Source organism: Geotrypetes seraphini, chromosome 17, assembly GCF_902459505.1.
Source record: "Geotrypetes seraphini chromosome 17, aGeoSer1.1, whole genome shotgun sequence".
In the NCBI taxonomy this organism is placed as follows: Eukaryota; Metazoa; Chordata; class Amphibia; order Gymnophiona; family Dermophiidae; genus Geotrypetes; species Geotrypetes seraphini.
Window position 1 is genome coordinate 17,548,922 of NC_047100.1, and position 24,037 is coordinate 17,572,958.

The 24,037-nt window shown below is 42.3% G+C and overlaps 1 protein-coding gene across 6 annotated transcripts in view; it reads left to right on the forward strand.

Moving 5' to 3' along the window:
• The window catches only part of FLNB (filamin B), a 199,403-nt gene that overhangs the window by 119,663 nt on the left and 55,703 nt on the right, over positions 1 to 24,037 (forward strand). For all 6 annotated transcript variants that reach the window (XM_033925800.1, XM_033925802.1, XM_033925801.1 and 3 more), the window contains exons 20-26: positions 2,473 to 2,735; positions 3,753 to 4,350; positions 6,235 to 6,408; positions 8,531 to 8,693; positions 9,408 to 9,568; positions 15,291 to 15,458; positions 19,698 to 19,821. In XM_033925800.1, coding sequence (XP_033781691.1) covers positions 2,473 to 2,735; positions 3,753 to 4,350; positions 6,235 to 6,408; positions 8,531 to 8,693; positions 9,408 to 9,568; positions 15,291 to 15,458; positions 19,698 to 19,821 — 1,651 coding nt within the window. The remainder of the gene's footprint in view (positions 1 to 2,472; positions 2,736 to 3,752; positions 4,351 to 6,234; positions 6,409 to 8,530; positions 8,694 to 9,407; positions 9,569 to 15,290; positions 15,459 to 19,697; positions 19,822 to 24,037) is intronic.

Consider the following 24,037-nt stretch of genomic DNA (forward strand, 5'->3'; position numbering starts at 1 on the left):
TTAAAACTCCCCCCCCCCTCCTCCCGCAACCGCTCCTGTTCAAAGCGGCCTGCTGAGGTTCGCGGCCGCTGTAACGAACCTCGCAGGCCGCTCTCCAACTCGGTAGCATGTTCCCTCTGACGCGATTGCGTCAGAGGGAACGTGCTACCATGTGGAGAGCGGCCTGCGAGGTTCGTTACAGCGGCCGCGAACCTCAGCAGGCCGCTTTGAACAGGAGCGGTAGCGGCTGTTGCAGGAGGATTGGGGGGGGGAATTCGTGAGCGGCGGCAGGACCATGAGGCGGGATTGAGTTTTTCGGCTTCCCCTATCTGGGGAAACCGCCGTGCCGAACTGAGCTGCGCGTGGGGCCGTAGTAAGCGCGGGGCATGCTGCAGTCTTGGCGGCCACGGACATACGGATCATGGAAGCACGCTGATAAGACTGCGCATGCGCCGCCTACGGTTTTATTATATAGATGAATCTAGTAGAGCCCTAGTATCTAAGGATGATTCAGTATATAAATGTAAGGATTGGATTAGGGTGGGAAGTAGGGAGGGACTCATTTTGCTATAATAATCTTTAACTTATGCCAGTTCTTGGCACACATCTGAATCGCTTGCATAGTAACATAGTAGATGACGGCAGATAAAGACCCGAATGGTCCATCCAGTCTGCCTAACCTGATTCAATTTAAATTTTTAAAAAATTTTTCTTGTCTTAGCTATTTCTGGGCAAGAATCTAAAGCTCTACCCGGTACTGTGCTTGGGTTCCAACTGCCGAAATATCCATCAAAACTCACTCCAGCCCATCTACACCCTCCCAGCCATTGAAGCCCTCACCAGCCCATCCTCAACCAAAAGGCCATATACAGACACAGACCATGCAAGTCTGCCCAGTACTGGCCTTAGTTCAATATTTACTGTTTTCTGATTCTAGATACTCCGTGTTCATCCCACATTTCTTTGAATTCTGTCACCGTTTTCCTCTTCACAACCTCTCTCGGGAGCGCATTCCAGACATCCACCTCCCTCTCTGTAAAGTAGAATTTCCTAACATTGCTCTTGAATCTACCACCCCTCAATCTCAAATTATGTCCTCTGGTTTTACCATTTTCCTTTCTCTGAAAAAGATAATTATTCCGAAAGCATCTAAAAACTTGGCTTTTCTCCAAAACGTAAAGCTAGCTATCCCCTTCATAACCTCTAATTTCCTATGTCCTTCCCTCATTGAATTTACCTGTAAACCGTGCCGAGCTCTATCTTTATGGAGATGATGCGGTATACAAACTTAAGGTTTAGTTTAGTGTAGTTCTACATTAATATCCTTCGAGTATTTGAACATCTGAATCGTATCTCCCCTGTCCCTCCTTTCCCCTAGGGCAGGGGTGTTAAATTCCCTTCTTGAGGGCCGCAATCCAGTCGGGTTTTCAGGATTTCCCCAATGAATTTGCATGATATCTATTTGCATGCACTGCTTTCATTGTATGCTAATAGATTTTATGCATATTCATTGGGGAAATCCTGAAAACCCGAATGGACTGCTGCCCTCGAGGAGGGACTTTGACACCCCTGCTCTAGGGTATACATATTCAGGGCTTCCAGTCTCTCCTCGTACGTTTTCTGGCGCAAGCCTCCTATCATTTGTCGGCCTCCTCTGACTGCCTCGAGTCTTCTTACGTCCTTCGCTAGATACAGTCTCCAAAACTGAACACAATACTCCAAGTGGGGCCTCACCAATGATCTGTACAGGGGCATCAGCATCATCTTCCTTCTACTGGCTAGGCCTCTCTTTATACAGCCCAGCATCCTTCTGGCAGCAGCCACCGCCTTGTCACACTGTTTTGTTTGCAAATCTGCAAAGCATGTGTGGATTTTGGGAGGGGGTGGGGAAGCGCACTTGATCAGTTTTCTTCCTTAGGCTTCCAACTGATCAGGGCAGAAATGTGGTACTATCGACCCCCATTCATTCTCCTTATTTCCCCCCCCCCCAATGTATTCCCTTTGCAAATTTTTTGGCCATTTATTGCAGTAGCAGTCTTTACCTGGGGTGCTATTTACTAGTGCCTTGCAACCATGAGCCCTAAATCAGTTCCTACAAATTGCTGTTGTACAATTTTAGTCTGACTGAATTAGGTCCATGCTCTGCCTGATGTGTCTTCAGTTGGACATGCTTCCAAAGCAGCTTCAGGATCAAAACCCAACTTGTCTTGACTACTAGCGATGTAATGCTTCAGATCTTGGTCCATTGATACATTACTGGGATTTTACATATAAAATAGTGGACATCTACTGGTATAAAATGGGGGTGGCTTAAACACAGTAGCTTTTCAAACCTAAGAAACTTAAAATTTTCCCACGCAGTTTGAATTAGGTAATAATGACTTATGAAATTTAGATATTTACCTTTTCAGAATGGGGACTTGGAAGTTCTGTAAGATCACTGCATTGAAACTAATCCATATGTTCATATCTATTTCTATGCCTATTTTTAAGGAATGGAAGTGGGTAAAGACCAGGAGTTCACAGTGGATACAAAGGGAGCTGGTGGACAAGGCAAACTGGAAGTGAATATTATAAGCCCTTCCAAGAAAGCTGTGACATGCCTGGTAGAACCAGTGCTTGGTAAAGATGCTAGCACTGCAAAGTTTATCCCAAAAGAAGAGGGTGTTCATATGGTTGATGTGAATTACGATGGCCATCCAATTCCAGGAAGCCCCTACACTACAGAAGCCACTCTACCTCCAGATCCCATGAAGGTAAGAGCTAGGTCTCCTTATGATTTCGAAACACCCCTCTTCCTCATCTAGTCTAGTCTTTTGGTTTATATACCGGATCATCTCCTAACGGAGCTTGACTCGGTTCACAAATAATTAAAGACCAGAATACATAAAAATGAGAACATGAAAAAGTGAATGTTACAGTGCTATCAATTCGTTAGTTCAGTAGGTAAGCCATTTAGGTATTATGTAAACAGCAAAGTTTTTAGGACTTTTGCGAAATTGTTGTAGCTGGCCTAACAGTCAGGGAGTCTGTTCCAAGTTTCTACCAGTTTGAAAGCTCCAAAACTACACATTTAGATGTACTGCCCTTTTTTTGTTTAATGAAGTTTTTTGTTTGACAACAGGGAGTCCCTCTCTGAGGGAGGTGGAGCTGGAGGGTGGGGGGGGGCACTGTGGAGTTCTGGTTACTGATGAATATTGGGGGCTTGTTTGTATTGTGGGGAGCAATATCTGCTGTTTGTATTGTGGGGAGCAATTTCTGCTGTTTGTATTGATGGGAGTGCTTTATGAGATTTGTTGATTTTCTTTTTTGTTGTGATCTTTGTATGCTTGCTTTCCATTTTGCTGTCCCTGATATTTATATTCTGGTTTGTATATTTTCAACAAAAAACCTTTCAATAAACATTTATTGATAAAAAAAAAAGTTTTTTGTTAGACTCAAAAGGTCACTTCAGGGAAATATAATTATGGCACGCTTTCTGTAGAATTATTTTCTTGGATTTTTCTGGTATGGCTGACCAAATGTGCCAGATCTATTATGCTGTGCTACAGCATTATATTCTGCCATATCCCTACAACTTCAGAGCGGGTTACATAATCAGCAATATACACTAAAGGAACCATTCTATTCAGATAAGTTTTTGAAAACTTTATGAAATTAGATTTAAAGTCTCTATTCGGAACATAAGATGGACTTTGTGTCTAAAGGTAATGTATTCCAAATTTTGCATGTGTCTGGGGCTACACACTATTATACTTTTTTTTAACCCATAGGTGAAAGCGCATGGCCCAGGTCTTAAACACGGCCTTGTTGGAAAACCAGCAGAATTTACGATAGATACCAAAGGAGCTGGCACTGGGGGGCTGGGCCTAACGGTAGAAGGTCCATGCGAAGCCAAAATCGAATGTTCAGACAATGGTGACGGCACATGCTCTGTGGCTTATCTTCCAACTAAGCCTGGTGAATATTTGGTCAACATTCTTTTTGAGGAAGTTCATATTCCAGGCTCCCCTTTCAAAGCAGACGTTGAAATGCCATTTGACCCCTCTAAAGTTGTGGCCACAGGCCCTGGCCTGGAGTGTGGTAAGGTGGGGGAAGCAGGGTTGCTGAATGTGGACTGCTCACAAGCGGGACCCGGAGAGTTGGCCGTGGAAGCTGTGTCGGATACTGGCTCAAAGGCTGAAGTCTCTATGCAGGACAACAAGGATGGAATTCAAGCTGTTACCTACATGCCCCTCTCAGCTGGAATGTATACATTATCCATGAAGTATGGGGGAGAAGATGTGCCAAAGTTCCCTGCACGGGTCAAGATTGATCCAGCTGTGGACACTAGCAGGATTAAAGTGGTTGGACCAGGAATAGAAGGAAAAGGTAGGAAACCTACTTGTGAATTTCAAGAGTAAAATGTCTTCCAGGCACAATACAGTTTCTTATATTTAAAAGAAAAACAAAAACCCAAAACAACTGCTTGATGCTAGCACAGTGGCTCCAATGTTCTTAAAACAAATTTAGCATGTCATGTTACTAGGCCAAATGAGAATTGGTGGGCACGTAGGTCAGGTTGTTTCTGCTAAACTTGCAGGTATTAATGCTGTTGCATTGCCTCCAGTTGCAGATAATCTCTTGTGTATTAATTATCTACTAATAAACTGATCGGTGGTTGCTGATAACAGTAGAGCAGCATCACACAGCCAATTTAGTTCAGGAAGCTTCTAGGGAAGCAAATTATACAGTGGACTTTTTTATATTTATAAAGCCAGTTTCTTTGGCTGTCCTTGGAGTCTATGGTATAGGTGTGCTTCCTTGAGAGTAAGGGGATTTGTGTCCCTTTCTCATTAATAAATGATATAATAAGGAAGGAAATCTCCACCCCTATCCTTCCGTATTTTTCCAAAAGATGAACATTTTGTCTAGGATAAAGGATAAACTAAGCTGTCAGTGGATGTTGGGAGAATATTGCAGTTGAGAAGCTGCATTGTCCCTGACTAATTTTTTGCATAGGAGAGTAGGCATGCAGCAGAGGAGCACAATACTTACCATATATACTAGAATATAAACTTGAGATTTTTTGGGTTTATATTCAAGCTAACCCCATCCTACATCCACCGCAGGTCTCCAGTACTTCCCTGGAGGTCCAGTGGTGTTGGGAGTTGGATTTGCTGTTAAAATTCTTCCCTCCTGGAAAGTTTTGTTCAACTAGCCCGCCTCTCCCCTCCTGGGTCCCCCTGCAGGTCTATCTTAGGTCCCCAGGGGCCTAGCGATAAGTCGGAGCAGGAGAAATCCCATTAGGCTCCTGCCTGGCAGTCTCCATAGTGAAAGTCACAAGATCCCACAGCAAACTTTGTGGTGGTTGCCCGAGATCTCGTAGCGTTCATTTTTTCACTTTGGAGACTGCCGGGCAGCAGCGTAAAGGATCACTCTTGACCCACCTCACTGCTGGACTGCTGAGGACCTAAGGTAGACCTGCAGGGGGAAGAGGAAGAGAGGGGTGGGCTAGTTTGTACAAAGTCGCCGGGAGGGAGAGATTGAAGGCAGCTCTGGTTCCCTGCTCCACTGGACCATCAAGGCAGTAATGTAGGAATGTGATGTATCGGGGGTGGAGGGCTGATTGGCTGACTGGCAAGGGGGGGGTGGAGGGCTGATTGGCTGACTATGTGGCTGCAGAGCTGGAGAGGGGTCACTTCTGCCCAGTACCAGTACTTGAATATAAACCATCGGTTTATATTCAAGTCAACTTTTTTTTTTTTTCCTCCTTTTGGGAGGGAAAAAGGTTACCTCAGTTTATATTCAAGTATATACGGTAATCCTTTATTCTGTACGTAGACACATTCCCTAGTAGGTACAATAGAGGCTTTCTATCAAAGGACATTAGGAAAAGGTCTTGTAGCCTGGTTTATTAGAAAAGTCGGTTACCTGAAAGGGCTTCATATTCATTATTTGGGGAAACAGTCCAAAACTGGTTTTAATGAAGGTCTGGTTTATATTAATGCTGGCAAAAGATTAATTGTGCTGTACTGTGTTCATGTCCCTCCTTCACTCTTGTGTAGGTGTTTGAGACTGGCATAAGCTGCCCATTTCCTGCTCGTTTCCGAGAGTAGTATTGAAAAGGACATTGGACAGTTACCTGGCATAATCCTTATTTTGTATTAAAATACAGCCTTCATATCAAATATTAAAACTCAAATGCCTTACTGCTACTTGCCCTAATGTCAGGCCGTAATGCCCGTCTGTTCAGTAAATCTGTTTCTCTTGCAGAGGTTTTCCGTGAAGCCACAACAAACTTCACAGTGGATGCACGGCCCCTCACGAGAACAGGAGGAAATCATATTAAAGCTGCCATCACTAATCCTTCAGGAGCTTCCACAGATTGTATGATCAAAGACAATGGTGATGGCATCTATGCTGTAGAATACACTCCTTTTGAAAAAGGTACAGTTCTGGGCATTTTTCTGTTGACTCAAGGTGGAACATGTCTCTGACTGCTGTAATGCTTTGTTAGATCTATACGTTCACAAAATCCCCCCTTCCCCCAAAAAAACTCTTGAAAAATGACTTGGTACTTATCTCCTAGAGTTACACACACCCAACTTAAAAGTACGACTCATACTTAATGATATGACTGTGGCTTGATTTGATTTCACTGAGCAATATTTCCAATGGCATAGACTCCTACACTTCTCCCATAGCAGATCCAGGAGTGATGCATGGCCACATTAAGAACAGTGTGTGGTTAGAATGCTGTATCCTGTCCTGGAGGACCATCAGTCAGTCGGGTTTTTGGGATAACCCTAATGAATATGCATGAGAGACAGGCATGCGAATCTGCTCCATTCATATTCATTAGGGCTATCCTGAAAGCCGGACAGGGTTGGGAACCACAGCCTTAGCGGTAACACTGGGAAGGACAGTTGGCCCTTTTGTCAGCTGGGAGCAGAGGTAAGCAGCAAGAATCTTAAAATCTACAATTTCTGAGTTACATACAAATCCAACTTAAAAACACAAACTCGTTCTTAACCCGGAGACTGCCTGTATATGTAATTCAAAAAAAGACCATAGTGGCTAATATGCCCTGAAGCAGAGTTGGCTTTCAACATCTCGTGTCTTTATCACAGATCTTCAGTTAGGTTGTATTGTAATTACATTACATTACAGATTTCTATTCTGCCATTACCTTTCGGTTCAAAGCGGATTACAAAAAGAGTTATGGAAGAAGGGTTACATTAGATCAGAGAAGGTTTCCAAGAGAGGGAAAAGTAGGATCTGGGGTTAGGGAGGGGATGTTAAGAGGGGGGGATTAAGCTTTATCATGATATTAAGCTTTATTAAGGGATTTCTTGAAGAGTATAGTTTTTATTTCCTTTCTGAACATCTTGTAGTCTGGGGTTGTTGTCAACTGGTTGGAGACTTGGTTGTCTATCTTCTAGTTACTATTTCAAATTACTGTCTTAAAAGGCTGTGATTAAGATAGAGCCAATGATTAATTACATCTGGTATTTGCAGAGTGAGAAACTTCATGTGACCTTGGTCCATGAAATAAGATTCGACTGCTATACAAGTATTTTTTTAAGTTTTTAGTTTAGATTGGCAAACTGGCTTTTGTGCTTATCTTGGCAACTTCCTACTTTTTGTTCTGCTTGCCCTTTCCATGACTCGTATGGTAGCTAGTCTGCTTGTCCCTCCCCATATTCTCTTCCTATTCTGTTCACAACCTGTGTCGTTTACACCTGTCTTCATTTTTTCCTGCTAATCCTTCCCCCTTGCATATTGTATCTGGTCATCTTCCCACCCCTACTGATTTCTGTTCCATTTTTCTTATGAGGTCTGAGAAGGAACTAACAGTAGCATTTCCTGTTCTCCCAGCTCCCTGTGAAATTAAGAAATATAAAGCAGAGCAGTACAGCCAGGCAAGATGGGGAGAGGGGGCAGGGATTGCTATAGGGCCAATTACATAAATTCCGTGGTAAACTGGTTTTGCAGAATCCCAGGAAACAGGCCACACCTGATGCTGCTCATTGACTAGGATAGAATTTGGCATGGACTTAAATCAATATTAAGGTTTATAATGCCTGCATTAAGGAATCTGCAGAGTGCAATTTTCCCTTTAACTCTTGTGTTAAAAGCTTGTATTTACCCTGTAAAATGACACATTCCTGTGTACAATATATATTTATGTTTCATGGGTGCAAAACTAAGATCTCGGTAGCAGGTCCAAGAAGCTAAATTTTAGATAAACTACAGTATGTAAAGCCTTTCTTTTAGAGGAGAGTTTAACCTTTGAGCTAAAAGGTGTATGCTCTTAAAATTCAAGCGTTATCTCTTGTAAAAAATTTGAACAATACTTGGAGAGAATTTTTTGCTTTCCCAAATGTCCAGGAAATTTGCACATAAAGTGTGAGGCAGTATAGAGCCTTGTGCCAAGGTTGCTTCTCTAAATGACACATGGGTCCCTAGACAAGTGGTTCAAGGTGACTTGAAGGAACTGTATTGATACTATGGTACTTCTGGGTTTGCAACATCCTTATTTGAGATTTTTTTTTTTTTTTACTTTAAGGTGTTCATGCGGTTGCAGTTACCTATGACAGCGAGCCTGTCCCAAACAGCCCCTTCAAAGTGGGTGTGACAGAAGGCTGCCATCCATCTCGTGTGCAGGCTCAGGGACCAGGGCTTAAAGAAAGCCTCACAAACAAACCAAACGCGTTCTCAGTCATTACCAGGTAACTTTACTCTCGTAAATTAATGCTATGAGCAAATTTATTTATGAAAAAATATTTATAAGCTGCTTATCCACAAAACTAAATGGGGAACAAAGTCGCATACATAACAGTAACTAATACATTAAAATACAATACAAAAAATAAAACATTACAAAACCTAACCCCCCCCTCAAAAAAAAAAAAAAAAATCATTTCCCATGACTGTCTTAATCCAGTACTCAGTTCAAATGCAGTTTCTATTTAGAAAGCAGCTGATTAGTTTTCTAACTGTCTAATAAAATGAGGATTCCACTTGGGCACCAATGTGGTCTTAGTACTTGTGGCAAAAACTTTTCCATACACTGTACCTTGCCATTTTAATTTCTCCTTTGCAGATTTAATTATTTTCTTGCACCAAATCTTTAGCGAAAAGAAAAATTTCTACTTCTGTCCACATTTTGAGACATATGTATAGTAGTATATCTGTGCATTATGGGAGAGAAGTAATAGTTACTGAAGCTTAAGTTGATTTGGAGAAAATGAGAGTTTATCACTGAACTTAATTTCAAGTATCAAATCAGTTTACATATTGCTAAAACAAAACAAACTTGGAGATGAACATTGAGCTTGATTTCATAACATTCTTCCATAAACTGGAAGACACATAGCTGAGCTGATTTTGTAACAGAGTTTGAAAGGCTAATGACTTTTTTTTTTTTTTTTTTGCTTTGACAGAGGCGCTGGAATTGGTGGGCTTGGGATAACAGTTGAGGGACCGTCGGAATCCAAGATGTCCTGCAAAGATAACAAAGATGGCAGCTGTAGTGTGGAGTATATACCATATGCCCCAGGAGATTACGATGTCAACATCACCTATGGGGGAGAGCACATCCCAGGTATGATTTGCATCCCCCTTGCCCTCCAACCTGCTGCCACCAATACTTGGATTCACTAAACTCACCAATCGTGTCCCGATCTGTTTGATCGTTCCCCGATTCACTAACCTTCTGCTCGATCGATCTCCCACCTGATTCGATCCACCCCGCCCATGCGAATGAGGGTGAAATGGCATGCATAAGTAGGAATTTATACTTTCAATTTTTCAAGTGCTGTACACTAACTCCTAAACCATATAGGCTGTTGCTAAATCAAAGAAGTCATTCTATTTATAGAGACTATGGATCTCAAGTGCCCGCAGTTATCTCCGTTAGAACCAGTCTTGGTCAATAACCTACTTGCGAGCTATCATCGGTCCAACTTGTCTCTTTTTATTATTAAATATGAAAACCTTTTGTTAATTCATTCTTTTTAACTTATTATTCTTAAGTGCAGTTTTTTCTATACACCTACAGATGTGGTTTTGTATATATAAATGTGGTGAATCGGTCGCTCGGCAAAACTTGGCCCGAATCGCCCAACAACGATCCAGATCGATGAGTTTAGTAAATCTAGGCCCTAGTTCTCTCATGCTCTTGCATGATGATCTAGAACAGCAGAGACTTCAGTCCTGACAACCTTTTGTACAGGGTGGGCCACAGAAAGGTAGCCCACCTCTGGTGATAGTATGACAAGATGAATGAGCAAGTGGATTGTTTTTACTTGGCTGGTAGTTTTTGTTCCTGGGTACTTGTCAGCAAAGGCCACTTGTGTTTCCTTAATCGATCTGCTTTGCACATAGCTTTCCACAATCACTATTCTGGCACCGGTATTAGAGGCGAGCTATATTTCCGTGGCCCATCCTGTATTTTCAGATGACAAATGTGCATAGACTAGACTTGCTTGCTCACCCAAGAAATAGATTTGCATACACTGAAGGACGTGTTATGTTTCTATCTTGTACATATTCATTGTGAATGACCTGAAAACCCTGCTTTAATATGATGCTTGAGTGAACAGCTACATAGCTTCTCGTTTCAGTTAAAAGGTATTCATAGAAACCTCTTTCCTCCCTTGCATAGGGAGGGAGCATGAAGTCTGGATGGCAGAAACTTTGGCTGCAATCTGACAGTGCACAGAGAATAACAGGCAATACAAAGGAAAAGCTCCTTGAAAAGACTCCTCTGAAAAATATCAATGCATTTGCTACAATTTGGTTGCCCTGTCCAGCCTCTGCCCTGTTTTAGGCTGGGCAAAGCAAATCCAAAAATGTACACATGCAGAGCCTAGCCAAGGTAACATGTATACAGAAAGGGAATATTCTCTCCTCCCCTGACAACGGGACAGGTGAAGGGCTCTGCCTGTGGCAGGGGGGATACAATGCAAGCATGGGCATGTCTTAAAAACTGATGTAAGGCCTTAGAGACCCCTGAAAAGCCTAATTATCAGCCCATGTGGGCCCAATTTCCAATGGGAGAAAAAGCAGGTTTGTTCCATTATGTGTATATATGTGTATGTGTGTGTATACACATACACATATATACACACAATGAGCTAATGTTTAGTCCCACCATTATTCTGACTTTGCTAATTCCTACCTTAAGATCATGCAGGTGGCGGCAAATGTAATGGTCAGACTGCAATTTCTTGGTGTTACCAATTGTGGCCCTACTGGTGCAGGGGCAGAAATGAACTGGTAACCTATGGCTAATGTTCTTAAGGCAACTGAGTGAACAAAAATGCATGAAGACATTGTTCTAATTCATTTCTGCTCCCCACCCCCTCACCGGTCCAACATAAACCAACTATTCTAAGCTTATCTGTAAGAGGCTGGCAAACTTTATTTTTGATAGCTAGCTACATCTCCAATTCAGGTAAAAGCTGCTACTCCTAGGGGACCATTTTTCTCTATCTCCCACTTTTTCCAAAATATGGAGCCGATTAGTCTAACCATCATATCTATAACCTTTGTCATTTCAAAGGGTTTTTCTTGAGGTGCATTGAGTGATTTTAAAATGGGAATGTGTCACTTGTCTGAAAAGTTGGTTTATACATAGGAATTTTCTAGTGATTTTTAGAAGTTCTTGCATTCTAAAATTCAGAATGTCCACCCAAACCTGCCTGAGCCCCTCCTGCCGATGTCGGAAGCCAGCAGTGCACCTGGGCCGGCACCCGCAGGAGTGAGCACTGCCGCAAGAACCCCAAGTCCCGTGAATTTACGGCAGTTTTTCAGTCGGGGCGGGGTGGAAGTTCTTAAAAGCTCAATCCTGCGTGTGCCGGCCCAGGTGCGCTGCTGGCTTCTGACATCGGCAGGAGGGGCTCAGGCAGGATACACCGCTGGACCACCAGGGAAAAGGTACACGGGGAGGGGTAAAAAATACTGTAATAGTATGGGCTGGGGAAACGCGTCGTAAAGTCGAACGGTCGCATAGGTCGTAAGTCGATGACTACCTGTATTCAAATTCTACTGTCCACTATTTAAAACCACGAATGGAGACAGCCCAGCCTACTTGAACAACCGACGAATCCAAACAACCACAACCAGACATAGTGATTCTAGTTTAAAGCCCCTTTCAGTAGGTTAGCCAGTCGGAATATTCTCTTTCCCCCCTCCCCCTCTCCCCAGCCAATTTAGGGAATAATTATGTACTGTACCAGTTCATTGGGATGTCAGTTTTAAAGGCAAGTTTCTTGGTCTACTTCTGAACGAAATTTGCTTTTGAAGTTAGTTGAAATAGCTGAAGTGATTGCCTTCCAATGAAGTCTTAATCACTCCTTACATAAAGAGCAGCTTTGTTAAAGATCAAAGATATAAAACTGGTTATGATTATAGCTTAAGTGACCCAAGAAAATGATTTGACTTTTAATGAGCTTGCACATTATGGTAAGTGTAGCTTACCTTGCTTTGAAATACCGTTATGGGCATGTAGGAATGTTGTCCAGGAAGTGGGTTACTTTAACTATCTGAATTTTGGGGGGATTTTGGATTCCCTTTTACTTGCCTTACAAAAACACAGCTCAAGGTGATGCTCACAAGTACAGTAGGTTTCTCCTGCTAAAGAGGGTATATACTGTAAGCTGCAACATCAAAGGGAAGGGTTTGCAATCCCATGTTTTTAGCCTAATCGCCAGAAGATGGGTTTGAGTGGCCTCCCATTCATGATGTCCCGGATCCAAAAATTTTGGAAGCGGTTGGTCTGCTCTGCGTGCAACTTCTTGCATAACCCCTTCATTTGAACAAACCCGTATTTTTATCTTGTACCACAAGATTTCCTGAGACATGAAGCCTTTTGCAAGAGCCCTACTTGGCTTCACAACTGAATGGGGGGTCACTTGACTTATTACAAAGCCTCCTTTTAAATTGACCTTAAAACAGGCAATGACGCACAATGTCGAGCAAGATCACTTTGATAGCCATTGGCCGTATTTACTCATAATTAGACTCTAGAGCTCTTGGAACTGCATCACTAGAATTTATATATAAATACGGGGTTGCCTGTGGCTTTTGAAAGTAATTAGAATGTACACAGTTCAGTTTCTGTTGTGTGACCACAACCTCATTTCATGCCAGCTCTGTAGTAGAAACCAGATTCTAATATGCTTATCTTGAGCCCTCTTCTACTGAAATGTGACTTTTTGGTTTGGCATGTGAAGTTTTCCAAAATCTCTTAAAATAGAGAAGTCTGTTTCATCTCAAAAATGGGGAAGTCGATAGCAAGAGTGCTATTTGTGGGCTTAAGGATGAGTTTCGCAAATGGGCAGGATTTCTAACTTGCCTAACAAAAGGGTATGTGGCAAGAGATAGCATTTCAGTGCTACAAGATACAAACAACTGTTTAGCGTACCTTAAGTATTACGCCTCCTAAGCTAAGTACGCTAGTGTGTGCTAATGGTGTTACAATGACTTACCACAGAGAAGGACCATGCAGGAGAACCCAGTTAACATGTCATGATTTAGTACACACTAATACAGTAGAAGACAGCAGCTAGATCAGTGGTTCTCAACCCTGTCCTGGGGACCCTCCGGCAGTTGGGTTTTCAAGATATCCCTAATGAATATGCATATGAGAGATTTGCATATAATGAAAGTGACAGGTATGCAGATCTCTCTCTCATGCATATTCATTAGGGATGTCTTGAAAACCTGACTGGCTGGGGGTCCCCAGGACAGGGTTGAGAACCACTGAGCTAGAAGAAAATCCCCTTTTACTGTAGGGATGAAGCCTACATATTAAAACACTTGCGCCACAAAAGGAGAAAGCAAACTATGCAGATTCCAGTGGGGGAGGAAAGGTAGCCAGTGGGTGTGGCGGCGGTGGTGGGGGGGGGACACAACAAGTGGCCAATCAGCAAGATAGGTACACTGGAGTATTAATATAGACCCCTGAAGACGTGTTGTTCGATACAGTGACTGTTGGTCCCCATATTTTGTATAAAGTAGTCTATATGTACCTAACAATCTGTTTTTGTTTAAAATAAATTTGCCTACAGCCTGCATCTTGTACCTTTCTTTGTCTTTTGTACGAATATAGAAACCATTTTCCAGAGACAGGAAGGCAGTAGAACCTAGGACATGAGGTTGCATGGGGGAGCCAACTCAGGAAGAACATCGGGACTTTTTTTCACGGAAAGGGTGGTAGATGCTTGGAATTCAAAAATGTGTGGGATAAGCATAACAGTGATCACATATAGAAAGAACGGAAATTAAACAAACTTAGCAGTGTTCAGATGGCAACCACCAGTAATTGAGAAGCACGGCCAGTACTGGGCAGACTTGTACAGCCTCTGTCCTGATCGTGGCTAGACAGATTTTTGATGGGCTGAACTGGGGCTTTGACAGCTTTAGTAGTTGGGGAACTAAAGTGATAGATAGACCTCTATGGTCTGTTCTCTGACAATGGCAAGGACACTAAGTATGCATAAGTAGAATGCATCATACTTTATGCTACGAGTTTATCTCGACCCCTTGAGGTATAATGTTAGCATGATCTTCTCTGCTTTAACTTTAAATTACTTAAAGCATCACAAATCACACTATTTTTTTAGTATCTTCACTTTAACTTAGAATATTTTGTCCATCGGCCAGGGGGAACATATACAACAGGTTCACCCAAAATAGCTTCACCTATAACAAAACAAAAACAATTATCTCCTTCCTTTTTAAAACCGCTCTTTTTAAAACCGCTCTTATCTTTATCACCTCATTGTTTTCATTTGCTGCCTCCTGCCGAAAAACACCATCTGCCCCAGCTTTATTCTGGACCAAAATGGCTCTGGCACATACATCTAAAACTTATGTCTCTTCTTGATGATATTTCTTCACTGCCTTCCAATCAAAATATCTATGGATTAGATCGACGCCCACTCGATCTCCAAATTAACGTATAGGGCTAATGACAAGGTGGGTGCAATGAGAGTTTTTGAGCACTAAATGCTGAAGCCCTAAAACTCAATTTAAAAAGATCACGCTAACATTATACCCTGAGGGGAGGGTTTTATTTATAATTCTATCGTATACCCTGCGAGAGCTAAATGTGCATTTAATTGTTGGATGAGTTTATCTTGAGCACACTGGATGGACCATACAGGTCTTCATCTGTTACTGTGTGTCCTGTATATACAGGTTTAACCCTCACTTCCTATCTGAGTGGATTAATTTGAGATTTTTATTTTCCTTCAGTCCTTTTGAGCTGTTTGTATTGGACTACTCTGGTTCATATTTAATATTTTTATATTTTAAAGGTAGCCCGTTTAAGGTTCCTGTGAAAGATGTGGTTGATCCCAGCAAGGTGAAGGTGTCTGGTCCTGGTTTGGGAACTGAAGTTAGAGCCAAAGTTCCTCAGAATTTTATAGTGGATACCAGTAAGGCTGGAATTGCTCCTCTTAATGTGCTGGTAATGGGACCAAGAGGTAAGTGCTTGCAATCTAGTGCAATTATACAGAAGCAAATGATGACATCAAAGCAATTTAAAGTTATTTACTGAATTATCTCAGGGATTTGTGCATGTGAAACTTTTTTTTTTTCTTTTTTTTTAATTATTGATGGTTAATTCATGTGTTATGAGCCTCTAGCTACAACTGCTAATAACTTTTGATTGCCTTCAGAACATGACTATAGCCAAAGTGGCATACCGTGTTTTCTCTAGTGAAAAGAATATGGTGATTAAATGCTATTAATGGTGAAGAAACAAGACCTCAATAGCATAGCTCCAGAATCGTCAAATCATTTGGAGCTTTTTTTTTATGACCAACAAGATTCTACTTAAACATACGGTTGCAACAGCAATCCATGTTATTCAATAAATTGCTCATACGTTGGGGAAGGTGAACACATTACAAATTTTCTTACTGAGACTGAAAAATTTGGATTTTGGACTGGTCACCTTCCCTATTGGCTATTAGTAAATATGAGCACTTTATTGAATGGCATTGTAACTGTGTTTAAGTGACATCATGGTCATAAAGAGCTCCAAAGACAAAAAGTTAATAAGCAGATTGTCGAGGGTGCTTGGAGTAATCCTCGACTCGGAACTAACCACGAGAGATCAGATCATCTTCTTAATCAAGAAGTTCTTCTTCCGATTAAGACAACTGAGGACAATAAGATAAGCTCTGAGCTTGACCAATTTTAGGATAGTGGCCCAGGCGATCCTCCTATCTAGATCACTGCAACTCCTTCTACTGCCACATCGCTGATAAAGACCTTAGGAGACTACAGTTACTCCAAAACACGGTGGTGAGTCTGATCCTATGCAAGACCAAGGTCTTGAGGGCACGCCCACTACTTAAGAACTGTACAGGCTACCTGTTAAGAGCAGAGTCGAGCTCAAAATTGCATGGTACATAAGACCATATAAGGGGAAAACTCAGCTGGACTAACTTCTGCCATCTAAATCGCACATTCCTTCAGCAGCTAGAGGACAGTCAAGTCCACAGGAAAGCACTTTTTGAATCCACCTTCAGGTACCAAGGCCCCAAAATCTGGAACAGTCTCCCAGGCAGCTTCTGCCAGATACCTACATACTTCCAATTCAATAAAGCCCTGAAAACACATCTATTTTCTTTGCACAGACCAAGTTCAATCTATCAGTTACATCATGTCTGTATCTTTACTAACAGTATGTATGCCACAATGATTCCTATTAGAGAATGACAGTGATTGTTACCTGGGGTAGCCGTGGGTAACCCACAAGCATGGGGAAAGACTGGGTGCCATGGATATGGTGACAAGGCCATTCACTGCCCCGTTGAGCGGTAAATGGCTTTGTCCCCACAGTAAAGCATCTGCCGTGAGTTGCTTCCCTTCCATCTCCTCCCAGTCAGCAGCCCTCCTCTCATGATCGCAGGTGCAGCAGCCTCCTCCTTCCCTCCCTCTCTCCCTATTGCGGGTCCAACAGCCCTCCACCCTCCCACCCGATTACCGGTGGCAAAAACCCTCCCAAACTTGCGACTCACCTGGGTCGGTCCCTTCGCACCTCCCAGGGTGGGCCTACCATCATCTTAGAAGCTTCCTGCACGCAGAAACTTCTTACCACAGAGTCTCTCCTTCCAATGTCACATCCAGCTAGGAGTTACATCGGAAGGAAGGACTTGGGCGATAAGAAGGTTCCAGTTGGAGTAGCCCTGAGTGATGAATATTGTTTCTTTTTATTCAGTATAAAACTATTCAAGGCTTGTGTGGATGGGATCAGATGGTTTGCGGGGATGGGACAAATCTTTCCCCATGTCATTCTCCAATTCCTAGCTGACGTTTGCGGTGTACAAGAAACAGTACGATATATCCTGGAGCTGTTATTGAGGCCATTTCTCCACTATTTATGAATTCTGAATGATTGGAAAGTGCATGCCCTATGAGTGCTCTATACAGTGCTTTTTTAATTTAATTTATGGTATTGAAAATCTTTCTTATACCTATTTAGTGTTAAATGGAATTATCAAGGAGGTCTTTGTAAGAAATTACACTGAGGCTGTGGCAGTTGAGCCCTAACTGCGGAAGGACCAATTAACACTGGCAGTCTTGTGTACTAAATCTCATCTTTTAGCATTTTTTTTTTTCTGATTCTGGTGCCTGGACCTATGCTTCAAGTAATGGTATTTTAATTCTAGCTGATGAGCCGGATTCTCATGCATGCCGCAGCCCAGTGAAAGGGATAACAGAGCTCTTTAAAGATGACCCGAAGGGAGAAATTAGTGAGACAGGTTCGACCTCTTTGACTCTAGCAATCCTTTATGCTCACACGGCAAGTGTGCAGGAGACGGCATCAGATTTTCAAACCTGGTTTTGCAGCTGATCAGCTTTGCAAAGCAATGCAATAATTGTCTTGAATTTGCTTTCTGCTTTTCATTTTTTAAATTGTTTTTCTGCAAGGCACCTTGAAAACAAATCAATTGCTTCTCATCTTGCCTTACATTACTAACTGGATTCAAGGAGGCACCTCACCCTGACTTGTGTTTGTGATTTCCAGAGGGTATGGAGTGTTAACTTGTGTACTACACGACCTAGAAATTTACACTAGATCAAGATGGGCTCTAGCACTACTTCTTTCTTTAGCGCTGCTAGACATACACAGCACTGTACATTAAAAAAATTCAAGAGACAGTTCCTGCTTGGTAGAGCTTACAATCTAGTCGAGCAGAACAAGTAGAGGATTAGGAAGTTTCTCTGGCATGGTTACAAGTTTCAAGTTTTATTTAGAATTTGATGAATCGCTTAATCTTAATACAAAGTAAAAAATTAGTACATCACAATATTCAGGGAGACAATACAAATCACATAGCGTAGACAGGACCGAGAGGGAAGTGGAGGTAGAAATACAATATATGACGGTAAATAAGACGAGTAAGGGAAATAACAAAAGAGGGTTTAAAATAAACCCCCAAACCCCCCAAAAAACCCAGCGGTTAGAATTAAAAAGTAGAGTGTGGATTTGGGCCCCTTATTTGGATACTCTGCCCCCTCTGATTAAAAGCCAAGTTCTCAACCGATTGCGGAAGCCAGTGTTATCCATGTTGCCAGTGGGTTAAGGGGGGGGGAATGAGGTAGGGGGGGTGTTTGGGGGGAAGGGTGGGGATGCTTCTCCTGTTGGGTGAGGCTTGGCCGAGTCTGGGTATATGAACCCAACCCGGACTCTACTGGCCTCCACCCATTCGGGTGGTTTGTTTGGGGGTTTTTTTCTGTATACTGTATACTGAAAATGCTATGTCACCTTCTCTGTTTGTTTGGACTTTCTCGTTTAATAAACTGTTTTGGAAAAAAAAAGTAAAGTATGGAGTAAAGCGGTTTGAATTAAAGAGTACTTTACCAAGTGAGTGGGCTTTAAGAGTTAAAAGCAGCCTCGGAAAGGTAGGCTCTTCTGACTTAGTTTGTTTTCCTCTTGCCTCGATTTGCGGAAGCAACAACTTCTGAGGGCCTCTTGGAGGTCTGCCAAGAGTTCTAGAATGCCCTAAATCCAGGAATTAATTTTCAGGCTGGTGATGCCAAAGTAGCTTACCAGAAGCATTCCAACCTTAACGTGACAGGGTTAACGGGCCTCTCTTTAAAACGCTGCTTAACTTGATTTTGAAACTGCTTAACTGGAAGTAGGAATAGATCTGCAAATTCCAGTGCTTTTCTAAATGAATATTTTACCATTTGCTTGACCATATTCAAGAGTTAGCATGATTTAATCACCACGCTAACAAATATTTCAAAAGCTTCAAGTCTGATCTTGCTATATAGTGCAGATGGTTAAAACCCATTATTTGTTTTTAACCTTTTGATTTGGCTTTGTCAACCATAGTTTGGATTGGATAGTCAATGCCAAGAGCTTCAAAACAGGGTTATTAAATATCACAGAGATACAGATCTTAGCCACTCCTCTGCCTCGGTATAGTTTCAGAGATTTATATTGGCTTAAAGCCATTGTGTGCTGTACCTTATGTAATGGTTTCCAGTTTAAAAACAGAGGAAGCAGTTGATGGCATATACCATAAACCAATAGCTTGCAACTAGTAATGACAAGACCACCTAAATCTAAGTCTTGTAGAAGCATATTAAGAGATGTTTGCACAAGATTTTGGAATGGGGAGGAGCCAAGTAGGCACATTTACAAAACTTGTACCTGTTTTGATCATGTGATAGAGGACTTAGAAATTTGTTTGCTTTGTTAGGCATTGTGGAGCCTGTAGACATAACAGACAATGAAGATGGTTCTCATACGGTGACTTATACACCCTCACAAGAAGGGCCCTACACAGTTGCTGTCAAGTATGCTGATGAAGAGATTCCTCGCAGGTAAGCAGTTTGTCATTAGAAAGATTGAAGAGAGCATAAAACTTTTTTTCCAGTGACATTGCTGCACGTAGGTAGGGTTACCATATGGCTCCAGAAAAAGGACGACGGATTGAGACATCCAGGTTTTACTTCTACTGAAAGCACTTGAAGTAAAACCCAGATGTCTCAATCTGTCCTCCTTTTTCTGGAGCCATATGGTAACCCTACACATAGAGCAGACATAGCAGTGGAACATCTTTTTTTTTTTTTTTTTCAAGGACCAAACATGCCAACTGCTAGCACCAGCCCTCAAGTTTTCTAGAAGCGGATAACACTTTGGGGCTTGAATTTAAATGGGGGTTTAGTCTTTAAATCAATTGCCTATTCTCCCTTTGAGGCAGTGTCTTGGTCTCGGGACCCTTTCTCGTTAACAGCAGTTGTTGAAGCTTAACGCAACTCTAATCGGGGCCAGGCACTTTCCCTCTTGCTGGATCACGATGAAACACCAACATTCAAACATCAAAAAGCATGGAGTTGGCCTCAAAAGGGAAGGTGACGTACCGTCATGAGCCAGTCTGCTGCTTTCATCATGATGAATAACTCTGCCAGAGTCTTCTCTTCAGGGTCAGTTTTGCATGAAGGAATTCACAAGTCTTAGATTCTCATGGGCTTGGGAGTCGCAGGTCACTAACCTCTGTTCTAGCCACTGCTGTGGGCTCCTTTCCCATGTGACTCATAATAACTGGCCAGAATTGGAGGGAAAGGAGCCAGTGGTGGGAGCAAGCTGGACAGCTGGCCCCGTTGTCTTACTGGCTGAGAAGTGTTGCCTCATTTCTATAACTCTAGTGGGCTTTAGAAAACAGCAATGACCAGTGTTTATCCTTGAGTAGGCTACCTGTTTTGGTAGGGGTTAGTGGTGGCCACAGTCTTTAAGACCTAAAGGATGAGGGTGCAGGTCCCTCCTAAGCACGGGGCCTAGGCATTGGTCCCAATTCACTTTTCCGCCCTCTCCATCCAATTGCTGTATTTCGTCTTGTGCACTGCAAAGCTATACAAATTCCTTGTGGACTTTGAAAGCCCTCTATCAAGCATTTAGTGGTGGTGGCTATAGAGCTGAATTACTAAATGTAATAATAATAATAACAGTTTATATACCGCAATACCGTGAATTTCTATGCGGTTTACAAAAGATTAAGCAAAGGTACAAATTGATTGACTTTAAGAGGGGTGGAAGAAAGAGAATTAATAGGACAGGAAATCCATTGTTGAGGAGAAAGTGATCGCTATTGAGGGGAGAGAGATGAGTAGATCAGTTGTCTAGATGCTTTAGGAACAGGTGTGTGTTTAGACGTTTCCTAAATTCCTCATAAGTAGTGGGCGAAAGCAATTGTTCTATGTCTTTACCCCACGATGCTGCCTGGTATGAGAGAAGGTGTTCATGGTGTTTTTTCAGTTTACAACCTCTCACCAGGGGGGAAACGAAGTTGGAATGTGAGCTTCTCTTGTGTCTGTTGGCTGAGAAGAAGAAAAGGTCAGTTATGTATTTAGGGGCAAGTCCATGTAGTGCTTTGAAACAGAAGCAGGCAAATTTAAACTTTACGCGCGCCTCCATTGGCAGCCAATGCAGCTGCCGATAGGGTGTCACGTGGTCAAATTTCTTTAGCCCAAAGATCAGTCTGACTGCTGCATTTTGCATCAATTGTAAACGTCGCATATTCTTTTGGGAAATTGCTAAATAGGCGTTTTCAGTCTCCATTGTTAACAATGAATAATCCTTCCTTCTGCATAGAATTTGTTACCTTTTGTTGGGCAGAATTTAGGGAGAGCAGGATTCTGAAGTTCTCTTCACAGCAGCAAAGGTTGTTCAACAATAGCCAGTTTAGGTTAAAGATAAGGGAGAGAACGTTTCTGCAAGGGCCTATTGTCACTTTAGATTTTTTTCTGATTCTGGCTGTGGTATGATTAAATTTTTTTATTTTTTATTTTAGAATCGCTTAGAACCTAACGGATGTAGCGGTATATAAGAAATAAATTACATTACATTACATTACATTAGGGGAGAGGCTGCCTATTAGAGCCAGGGAGTGGTTCCTTTTTTTCCTTTATCCCACAGTGATCCCTTTCTATTCATATTGCATGTGTCCATTGCTTTTCTAAAATTTACTCAAAAATAATGTATCAAAATATAATGCTTCTGCATTGAGGACAATTAACTCATGAGAACCCATAATGTTGCAGGTGCCACCTGACCTACTTGATGATTCAGTCCGTTCAATTATACATTAATGCTCCAACTCAGATTCAACATAGAAGTGCCCAGACAATTGCAACACTGTAGTACTACACAAGAATTGGAGACGGACTTAATTTTTAGCTTTTACTAGACAAGCAATTGAGTTAATTGAAAAATCAAGTATGCCGTCTGGTGGCATTTGCAACATTTGTGGGTTTCATCTCACTGAAGTTAACTGTTGTCTATGCAGGAGATACATAAGTAAAACTGAGCATTATATTTTGCTGTTTTTGAGGTTTTTCTGAGTTTCACAGGAAGGGGATTATTATTTTTTTTGGTGCATTTATTGGTCAAGCTTTCCTAGCATGGCACTTTCAGAGCATTTTCCTATTTATGACCAAAGCTCCAATTAAATCTCATAAGACCAAATGGGCATAGTTGGCTTTGATAGCTAATATGGCTGGCTTTTTTCAATTTAAATAATTTAGAAGTGGGCAAATCTTCACCTTCCTCTCTAACTCTTGTTTTCTGAAAAGTGGGTGTTCAATAGGCTGCCATTTTTAAACTAAGATGCTCTGCTATATTAGCTTCCTCTGTTCACCCATGTACATAAATTGTTGTATCTCATCCTATTCATATTTTTAAGCACAGGTCTCGTAATGCTAGCATTTGTGTAGAGAATGACAAATTTTTCCCCCTCCGTATCCCAATGCCTTAACCACACAAGCCTTAAACACTTTTTAAAAGTGTTTGAGGCTTATGCTGTTGAGGATGGAGCTTGCAGGAATGGGACAGGAAAAGAGTTCCTGCCGTGACGAGGAAAATTTTGTCTTCATGTCATTCTCTAAATCGGTATGTCCAAAGCCTTAAAGCAAACCTTTGTAATCTCATCTTAAACCAATCCTCCAAGCAATGTGCCATGGCAAGGTTCTGTACAGTTTTATATCATCCCAAGTAGGATATTCTCTTGTGTTGCTCTTATAACTTCACCCACCAGTTTCTGGTATCTTGAGTGCATGGAGCACAATACTTCTGCTTCAATCATTAATTGCAAAACAGTTGACATGTTTGGACTACCTGAGTCCACTGTTCGACTTCAGGGTAGGGTAGCTACGAACCAATGGGGTATGAGAGAGTAGCACAGCCATTGCCTTATTACCTTGGGCAGCTTGAGTTGGTTAACTAATTTCTGAACTAAATGTTGATCTGCGGCCCAGTCATTGGACTTCATTCTCAAACTAAGTCTGCTTTAAGCTACAACGCCGCAGTCTCATGTTCTGGCTAGAATATTTGTCCACACTGGCTGCTCCCTTCTTGACCAAAGCTGCAAAGTAGAGAGTTGCGCGGGGACAGAAATCCCACCCGTCCCCACCCGTCCCCGCCAAAATCCCACCCATCCCCACCCGTCCCCGTGAGGAATCCCTCCGTCCCCACCCGTCCCCGTGAGGAATCCCTCCGTCCCCACCCGTCCCCGTGAGGAATCCCCTCCGTCCCCACCCGTCCCCGCGAGGAATCCCCTCCGTCCCCACCCGTCCCCGCGAGGAATCCCCTCCGTCACCATCCTTCCCTATAAACTTCAGAAATAGTTATTTTATTTAATTATGCTACTGAATTAAAGGCTCTGGTAGAGACCCATTTACAAATAAGCAAAGAGACTATTAATTTGGAAATATTAATTGGGAAGAATACATACTTTGTAAATGGGTTTCTACCAGAACCTCTAATGTAAATATAAAATATAAATACTCAGCTGATGAGAACCCACAAACTGTCAGCTGAGGACTTCCTTTGCAGTTGGCCTGGGGTCCCTTTTGCCAAGCTTGGCAGGCAGCAGTAGCGTCCCTGAGTCACAGATGCTGGCACCTCAGTGGCTCATGGATGCTGCCAGCGACTGCTGCGCTTGGTGGAGGGGAGTTCTGACCATCTCTAGAGGAGGTCCTCTGCTGGCGGTGCTTGGGGATCCCCACCAGTCACAGCAAGGGCCAACAAGTACTTCAACACTGT